At 38.0% G+C, this 10,042-nt stretch overlaps 1 protein-coding gene across 1 annotated transcript in view; it reads left to right on the top strand.

The window, feature by feature from the left end:
• The window catches only part of LOC107704946 (NADP-dependent malic enzyme-like), a 92,128-nt gene that overhangs the window by 25,270 nt on the left and 56,816 nt on the right, over nt 1-10,042 (top strand). The window contains exons 2-3 of the mRNA XM_016508016.1: nt 4,923-5,056; nt 8,998-9,147. Coding sequence (XP_016363502.1) covers nt 4,923-5,056; nt 8,998-9,147 — 284 coding nt within the window. The remainder of the gene's footprint in view (nt 1-4,922; nt 5,057-8,997; nt 9,148-10,042) is intronic.

Raw genomic sequence — 10,042 nt, 5'->3', positions numbered from 1 at the left:
TATATATATATATATATATATAAAAACACCTTGCTATGTGCACTGTGCTAGACTAACTGAGACTTGTCACAGCACTTGTATATTGTTGCTCTCTCGTTGGTTTGATTGCTTCTACTTTGTAAGTCGCTTTGGATAAAAGCATCTTCTAAATGACTAAATGTAAATGTAAATGTAAGATATAAAGTCTGGGTGAAACTGTTCTAAAAATTATTTTTTTAATATGATCTTCATATAGCAAAAAAAAATGTTTTCATAAAATAAAAACCAACCACTGGAACATAAAATTGCCCAAAGTTGAAGTAACTCCCTTGAGCAGTGCTTTGGTCTGACTCCAAGAACATTAAGTCAGTCCAGACTATGTGATAAGAAAAGTCAAATTTCAAATTACAAGGAATGATTGTGGAAAGCAGAGGTTATGCAGATGGCTCAGTTCTACTTTTCTCACCATTGAGAACATGAAAATGCAATGTTTATTCTAAAGCAGCTCATTATAGTGCTGTTGACACTGATGTGTTTCACGGACTCTCATGTATTCTCCATTACAGGATCAAAAAACATCACTTCCATTGTAAAGTTCCACTGTAGAACAGCCTTGCTTTGCTTTTCTTCTACCTTGGTGCTTTTTTGGCACCTCTATGGATCAGCTGCAACATTTTCCGTGTAGAAGTACTGGGAATTTAAGGATTCGGATTGAGTTGTTTGAACTGGAATCCCTGTGTTCTTCAACGTGACCTCTTGCTTGAAGTCTAGATGAGCTTTTGAAAGCTGTAGACTGGCTTTTGTCAGGTCAAATACAAGGCTTTTATGTTTGCCACAGAGTACTTAGTGCTGTGTGTTTGGGGTGGTGCTGGTCATGGCCAAAGTAGAAGGGTGGTGGCATTGATCTTGTGATTACAGGTTGGCATGCACATCAGCTCTCCTTGCTTGAGCGTGTGTGGGCATAACACATGCTGGTACACTACACACACTCTTTATTGTGGTTGTTATGCATGTGGAAGCGTTCACACATTCCTTCTCTGCCTGTCCCTTAACTGCTACAAAAAGCAAAGCTGTAATAAACTGAGCCAACAAAACATGGCAGACCCTATGATATAAGCAATATATCTCAAAAAATAGATAGTTTATCATTTACTTATCATTATGTTGTTGCAAACCTGTGATTTTCTTTATTCTGTCGAACACAAAAGATGATGGTTTGATGTTTCAGTGTTATTTGAACACCATTGACATTCTAAATATCTTCTTTTGTGTTCCACAGAAAGAAGAAAGACAGTTATTCAGGTTTGTAGGGCTACACAATACAATACTGCACAATAAAACTGAAATTGTGATATAACTTAGTGTTATCATGAAATTCCAAAGGCTGAGATTTATTTAAATATATGCACTGCATCTTTGTTCCACACGAACTTATCTCTCCGTTTGCTCTAAGCTTCGGTCACTTATAATGTGCATGTGCAACTGTCTTTCCAAACTTTTAATGAGAAGTACTGATAAACAGATGTACCCACCCTACTTTTTTCTTTTTCACTCGTATATGCCACATTACAGAGAAAAGTTCTCTCTCTACTTCTGTTTCATTGTGGCTTTGAAGTAGGGCTGTGCAAATAATCGAATGCGATTTTCATGCGCATCTCGTCAGTAAAGCCGGGATATTTGTGGCGGTCAATGTGGATATTGTGGATGAGTTCTTCTGTGTCATCACGTTCTATTAGTTCTACAGCTTCAGTTTCGGAACTTTCACACTTAGTAACAAATACAGCTGTTCTCTCAACACAGTGTCGCGTTCTGAACGTTGTTTAAGCGACATACACCGGTATTGCGTATTTTAAAAATGCATATCATAACAAAAATAAACACCGGTATTCCTATGAACTGGTATACCGCCCAGCACTAGGTAGGGTTAGATTTAGGGGTAGGGATTGGGTTTAGTCTATAAGTTTGGACAGTAATGTTGATCCTGGATCAACAAAAGATGTACATGTCTTACTTGGTAAAATCACGGTGACCGACAAGCTACGCAATATCGCGTTCAAAATCGGCAATGAATCGCCTGCGATTTTGAACGCGATATTGCGTAGCTTGTCAGTGAACTACGGCTCTGTGTAGTAAATGCCACTCCATCTGAATGCACGTGCTGGAGATTTACTACTAATCACAGAACCGGCTTTACTGACGAGATGCGCATAAAAATCGCATTTGATTATTTGCACAGCCCTACTTTGAAGGCTTCCTGTGGTTTTTCACCAACATGTAAACTATCCCTTTAAGTGCTTTTAAATGATGCATCCATAGACTTTTTACTCTGTATGCCATTCTTTTCATGTCCTACTGTTTACAATCCTTTTTATCCAGATAGCCGCGGTACTGTTGTGTTTCTATATATAGAGCAAGATTCGCAAGTCTCGCACTCATCTTGACATCTTGGCAACGCAGCGTCGCTCCTAATAAGTGCCAAGTTCCTCACCATTTCCCACACCAGCCCCACCAGGAGCTACGGGACTCATTGCTCTAATCTTGCCATCCATGCGTGCCATCAAACAGACCACTTTCCCCAGTCCAGCCATCCATGGCCACAATCAGAATGCCTGTCCTGGGGCCTGTGGATGTGCCCTCCTGAGTTCCGCCCGCAGCTCCATTGTCAGATACATTAATTTGCCGCTTGGGCAATGTCTCCATTACACATATGACACAAGGAACCATTCAGTGTTTGTAGAGCTGTCTGAGTAATTATATTTGATTAGTTAGAGCTGTTCTCATTGAGAATGTCTGTTGCTGTTGCTTTCGACTCATCGTCAATCTTCTCAAATCACTAGTTACAGGACTATGTTGGCTTGTAGACACCCTACCAAAGCACATTTAGCCATTTGCATGTGTCAGTAAAGGTCAATGAAACGCTTATTTAAGTCAAAGTTGTCTTGGATATGTTTTCAACAGCTCTCCAGTCTCTAATATATGGTATAGTTAGTGTTTTAACAACCCTACAAACCAACAGAAAGGAAATCTGATGTAACCATAAGTGTCTAGGGATAGTCTTGCATAAACCACCAGCTTTTCGAGCAAAATAGAATGTCCGTTTTTAATCACAAAGGTTGCAATTCAGACATGGCAGAGCTCTTAAATACAGACAATGAGTGGCGCACTGCACAGTTACCTTCAGAAGATGACAGACACGATAGAAACTACAAATAACATCCAATGTCTACTGAGTAATAAGTCTGTATTTTTGCCACAGCATCTTTCTAGAAGCCAAAAAGTACTGTTACATGCTGTTTATTGAGGGCTGTTGGTTGTATTTGTACTGTAGCTATCACAAAGAGGCATTTTCTGAGGACAGTTGAGTGTTTGAAGTTTCAGTAAGTAGAATATTAATATACTGTATATTTTAAATAGTATATTGATGTATTTCTTTTATAATTATTTAGATTATATGTAAATATTAATATATTTTTGTCTATTTTGCCTGCTTTTCTGGGTTTGATCTAATTTGCAAAATTTGCATTGTTTTGATCAAGTTAAATTGGCTTGCAGATATTACAGAAATATAGCATTTCATTTTAATCTCATGAAGCAGCAGGAGAATCCTCAGAATGTTTATATGGCAAGTTCCTTTTGGTTTCATTTGTGTCAATAACACCACATCTTATTGCACGTGTGCAGACTAGTCTTCATGTGTTTACAAGGCCAAAATCATTTTTATAAACAGACCACTTAACATAACCAGATGAAAAAGGGCTAAAAAGCCAAACGTGCATATACTTGTATAAAAAGCAAATCTAGCACAGCCTTTCAGTGTTTTGAGCCTTCCTTAGTGGTTTCTCTGAAGGAGCAGCCAGAGGCGGGGCAATGATGATGCAAGTCTGTCATTAAGGAAAAGACAGGCTGGCTTCAAATGCCACAGCTTTTGGTCCTCACAGATATTCCAAAATAGGCATCCATCTCTGCCTTACTTACTTACTCAACAGGAGTCTGGTAATATGAACTCAGGGCCCCCTGGCTGTAGCATTTGTTTTGTAGAGTTCAGGGTCAGGGTAAATGTCAAAGGTCACAGCAGCAAAGTAGTAGTCTTGCCCTTTTGGCTGTGTGCCACACTGTGGTGCGATCCAACTGTGACCTCTGTGACCATTCCTTGGCTTTGCTTGAATTACAGACTTCCTCATATAACAAACAGTGAGTTGGGAATAGAGCTGTATGAGCAGCTACATAAGGCCTTTTAGTCATCTGAGACATATGGAAGGGAAATATGAGGATTTATTTAAGCTTTTCCAAACAATCTTTTAATAATACAGCTGCAGAGGCTTAGTTGAGTAAAGATTAATTATTGAAACTAATGCAAAGTATATATGTTTATTATTACTTTAGTAGCCCTTGTAGAGATTTTATATATTTCCACAGAATGTGTAAATGTAATTAATGTAAATGTAAACAGGAAAAATCAACAGGAAATTGACATTGGCCCTATTTTCTATAAAATCATATTTTATATATACATATTTATATAAAATAATGTTTATGAAATAAGTCCTTTATGCTCAACATGCATAACTGTTTCTATTTTAATATATATTTATTACCATAATGTTTTAATATAATATTAAAACATGAATATTATTTTAATATAATAAATGTATTAATTCTTATGAGGTTAGCAGCTATTACTCCAATCTTCAGTGTCACATGATTCTTTAGAAATCATTCTAATATGCTGATATGGTGCCCATAAAGTGTGTATCGCCCACTTTTCCTACCATCCAATCAATTCCCAATGAATTAATCACGTTTTGTCATAAATTTTTACTTGTTATGCTGTTTCATTTTGAAATGTCACATTATGGAAATAAAATGGATTACAACATTCACTTCACTCCAATTTTAAACTTAGAAAAATTAAAATAGTTGACTGTTCTGTGTCCTCTCTGCAGGGGATGGCCTTCTCCCTGGAGGAGCGCTTGCAGCTTGGCATTCATGGCTTGTTACCTCCTTGCTTCCTCAGCCAGGATGTGCAGGTATTGCGGGTCCTCAGAAACTACGAGCTGAAAAAGGATGACTTGGACAGGTGAGGAAATGGTGTACTGGCATCCATCCTGTTGCTGTCAGACAGTCCTGCTCCACTATAATTTCTTTGTCTCATATCGATCTGTTGTTCACTGTAACTAGATTTCACACCTATCGGATCACAGAAATAGTGTTAGATATAAGACTTACTGTTGTTGCTGACATTTGGATGATAAAAGTTGATCCTTTGTTACAGCAAGGAGTGTTTTTGTTTTTTGCTTTCTCTGTTTTTCTGAACTACAAAGCAAAGGGACATCAGGAGTTGAATACCCCTGCTGGTTGACGGGACATAAAAGGCATAATCAAAGTATCATCTAAATAGCATAGAATTCATTAGCCCCTACTGTTATGCCACTCCCAAAGCAGTAGGGGATCTGTTCCCATGTTTTGTAGGCCTGGAAATTATGTTTCCGTCATATCTCAAGGCTGCTAGTCGCGTAACAGTCTTTGCCAGACAGTGGATGTGATTTATTTCTGGATGGGTCTCTTTCAGTCGATTGACCCTGACCTTGGCATGCACATTACTGACTGATGGAGCAATGAGGGATTCTTTCCCAGACTATCAGAGCTATTTTGATGTTTGCTGCCTGAATTTTGTGAAGGGACGAGAAACATGCCAACATTTTTAATAAAAATATTTGAAGGGTATTTTTATCAAAGGTGAAAAAAGAGAGTAAAAGCATTTATTGGCTTGGATTAGGGAGACAAATAGTTTTTACAGTTTGTTGACCAAGTACAGTATTGGCCTCTGAAACCAGTCTCTGCCATAAGCAGTGGTCAGTGGACTGAGGAGCAGTAGTGAGTAGACATTTCACAACAGAGCTAATTCATCGCATACTGTAATATACAGCTTCTCATTCTGATCCTTTGTTTGATTAATATCAAGCAGTGGGGACTGCAGAAAGCATTGCTTATGCATAATCTCTCTCTCTCTAGGCATATGAATAAACTAAATAAAAGCTCCTTGTGTAGTATTGACATGCGATTTGAAATTCGTTTTCATTATCATACATTGGGCTTTCAGTCCCTGTATTTTTGTCCTGCCTAGAAGCTGGCTTCTTTATATAATGATTGGATGAGCTCATAAATGGGGTGTTGATTTGCAACAAATGGGCAATAAATGAAACTGTGGTGACTGATGGCACTTGTTATTTAAATGCACAGATATAGGCACAGAGTTAATGGAATGTCGTGACTTGTAAGGAATAGTGTGACATTCATCTTTTTTTTTTTTTGTGAGTGTGTGTGTAGTGCAGTATGTAAATATTGTAAATTCATGGATTTGAGCTTTGAATGTAAGTAATTTCACTCTTTAGTGATTTTGGAGAAACAGCATTTTGGGGAAATATTGCATAAATGCATACAGAATACTATATATCTTGATGCATGTTTTGCCATAATACGCAATTGTTGTCAACCTTTAGACTTTTATTAACAGGAAAAGGGCTGACACATCAATGGGACTGCAAAATATTGAAATGATTGAAAAATCGCAAATGTACAATTCATTGATTGTACATTCACTGAACGCATTATCATATTGTGATATTTAAGTTATTGCAGTATTGTGCAGCCTTTCACATCAGGAAGAACATTTAAGTTTGAAAGTTTGGTTGGAAATGTTTGAAAGAAAGAGAAATGCATTAAGAAAGAAGCTGTCTATCTGATTTAAGCGTAGGATATAGTTCCTTAAGGTCCAGAATTATCACGCTTGTTAACATAGTCTAAGCACCTCATTTTAAGTACTGCCTTCCCCTTCACAACGCCACCGCATATAGTAGGAACAGTATAAACTCTGTGAAAGCCATTATTTCAACAGTTTATTGGGAATACATACAGCTTTACAACAGCAGTTGGCTTTGCCAAAATAGAAGACAGCCAATCCAGCCAGGTTCTAGTGTACCTGAGTCTCAAGAATGACGTTTGGTTGACTCTCCTGAGACGCAGTTAGGTAACAAGGTGGCAAAACATCACTCACACATTTCACCCCCACAAAAGCTGTCAGAATGCTGGGGTCTAAGTTATCATGACTGTCACGACAGAGCTGACAACATTCACGCAGAGTTAGATTTCTTCTCATCCCACCTTTTACAGTCCTGGTAAACATCTGTTTCCTCCTGCCTCAGGAAGGTGGGCACACTTTTTCTGAGCCAAACAAGAGAGATATTATGCTTTTGCCTTGATGGAAAGCTCACTCGGACTGATGGGGAATGTGACGTGGTCTTGTTAATTTGGGTCAGATGTAGAACTTGAATGTATTTCTCTTAAACGTATTTTTATAACAAGGAACTTGTGTCTAAGCTCTCTAGGGGCATTTTTGTGCACGGTGTGTATTTTTCCTAGCTTTTTGACATAAGCAGGGAAAATCCCCAATTATTCTTGAGCTTTGTTTAGAAGCAGCAGTCAAGACTTTTTAATGTGAGAGTCTGGTCATCTCTGTACTACATTTTTTGGCATTTTCATGTAATTTCTTTCCTAATTTGTGTGCCTCTGCCTACACTGTAAACCCAAACAATTGTTGTTATCATTATATAGTATAGTATTATATATATATATTCATTCATTAGAATATATATAATACTATACTTTATAATACTATATAATGCTAAAAGTGTATATGAAATATGTTGAGTTGACTACAATAAGTACACCATACAAAACAAAATTAAAGACAAACAAGCTTGGGTGTTTCATTAAAGACAGAGGAAGCTGTTTAGTCTGTTTTTCTCTGACATTGTGACAGTAGCCAACCTAATAATAATAATGATAATGCTAAATGAAATCCTTTATAGTTAAAAAAAACGATGACTATTTTGGTGTCCAAGAAGGGGTATGTCAGAAGGATTTCTTTAACATTTAGTGTATTATTAGTCTCTTTCATTCTGTCTCACACATTTTCTCCTCAGTCCTCATATTTTCTGTTTCTGTATACACTTTTGTCACACTCTTGTGGATGTGGGCATGTCTGTTCCTCCTTTAAGATGGTGTCACACCAGCTGAATTGTGACGGCTCAAATACGGGTAGGAGATGTCACGCTTACTGACTGTTGTTGGTGGTAAAAATTTGCCTCTTTTCTTCCATAATCACAGATTAAGAATTAAATAGGTCTGACTGATTAAACCAATTAATCTGACGTTCCCTCCAATTCCCTGTCACATATTGTATTCAAAAGCCCCATTTTGGCAGCAAACTTTAACATTAAATTTACCAGTCTACTCATCAGTCTTTGCAAACATAAGTCTGTGATGCCAACTTTAAATGGTTGGGTAGGTTTACATAAACCACCTTAAAGGAATAGTTCACCCAAAAGTCCGTCCTAGTTCACCTCAAGCCGTCCTAGGTGTAGATGACTTTCGTCTTTCAAACAAATACAATTGGAGTTATGTTTAAAAATGTCCTGGTTCTTCCAAGCTTTATAATTGCAGTGAATAGGGGACACAATTTTGAAGCACAAAAAGTGCATCCATCCATCATAAAGAGTGCTCCACACGGCTCTGGGGGTTAATAAAGGCCTTCTGAAGTGAAGCAATGCGTTTGTGTAAGAAAAATATCCATGTTTAAAACTTTAATAACCACAATCTCAGACTTCCGCTAACTGTCATACACGCATTGTGAGTGGACCAAAGGAAAAACAGTCTCCTTTTGGCTTATATCGAAATCCAGGATATTTTTAATGTAACTCCGATTGTATTCGTCTGAAAGAACAATGTCATATACACCTAGGATAGCTTGAGGGTGATTAAATCATGGGGTAATTTTCATTTGATCTATCCCTTTAAATGTAGAGCATTATAATCCCAGGAAGTCCTGAAAACCCAGAAGCTACTCTCCAAACCTTGTGTCTGTCCTGCTTTCTAGCTTTTTTTCCTAGCATTTGCTGAACATTGCTATAAAATGTCCTTTAGTGCATTTTGACGTGTTTATGTTCTACTTTCTTACAGATACGTCTTTCTGATGGGCCTTCAGGACCGTAATGAGAAGCTGTTTTACCGAGTCTTGACCTCAGACATAGAGAGATTCATGCCCATTGTGTACACGCCTACAGTTGGCCTAGCGTGCCAGCAGTACGGCCTTACCTTCAGGAGACCTAGGTAAGAGACTGCTGAGCATAAATTTAATTTGTTTTTATAGTTAAGTTCTTTCTCCTTCAACACGGTCCTTAAGCAAACATATCCATCCGATTGACAGATTTTCTTTCAGCTCCTGGCATTGTTTCTCTGCTTTTTGAATTGTTCTACAAATCTTTGAATATCTCGCCTCCAGGCAAACGAAACTGAACGCCTCTGGAAAGTTTAAACATCTGCCTGGAGAGTTGAATATACATCCTGTCATTACAGAAATCTATTGTATGGTGGAATTTGGAGACTGTGCTGTCAGGTTTTTTTTGACTCCTTGAAGTATATGCCAGTATAAATAAGTATAACCTTTAGTTCATTGATGAGCTGGGCATATGTTTTGAGATTGTTATCATTCTCGGCTTCCTTTGCTGGTTCAACTTGTGATTAGCAGCCATTATCACCCATTTTATCTATCAAATTATGCCTATTTATTTCCTTTTTTTCCTTAATGCTCTACTTTGTGGAGCGAGTTAGGTCTGGACATGATCAAAAATAAGAATGCGTTTCAAGTCTTTTCATTGTTTTCAGTGATTCATTTTGAGGGATTTCCTAGGATCCTCAAATGAGGGGAAATTTTAGAGCATTCCACACCCTCAACGTTACACAAGAGCCTTCCACAATCTCCCTGAATGCAAAGTATTTGGAAAGAATGCCTAGCAGGCTCATTACTTCTGATTTTGTGATATAGGACAGTGGTTCTTAACTGGTGGATTGCAACCCAAAAATGTGCCCCAGGTCTGTTCTGATAGGGTGGAAGGACAGCAGGGGAAAAACGTCTCAGGTTACTTATGTAACCATGGTTCCCTGAGTAGGGAACGAGACACTGCGTCCTCTAGGGGTCGCTATGGGGGACGCCTCGTCGTGACCC

The sequence above is a fragment of the Sinocyclocheilus anshuiensis genome, unplaced genomic scaffold (assembly GCF_001515605.1).
Source record: "Sinocyclocheilus anshuiensis isolate Anshui unplaced genomic scaffold, SAMN03320099.WGS_v1.1 scaffold702, whole genome shotgun sequence".
Taxonomy (NCBI): domain Eukaryota; kingdom Metazoa; phylum Chordata; class Actinopteri; order Cypriniformes; family Cyprinidae; genus Sinocyclocheilus; species Sinocyclocheilus anshuiensis.
Note: the sequence above shows the minus strand (reverse complement) of the source record. Positions and strands in the feature narration are given on the sequence as shown.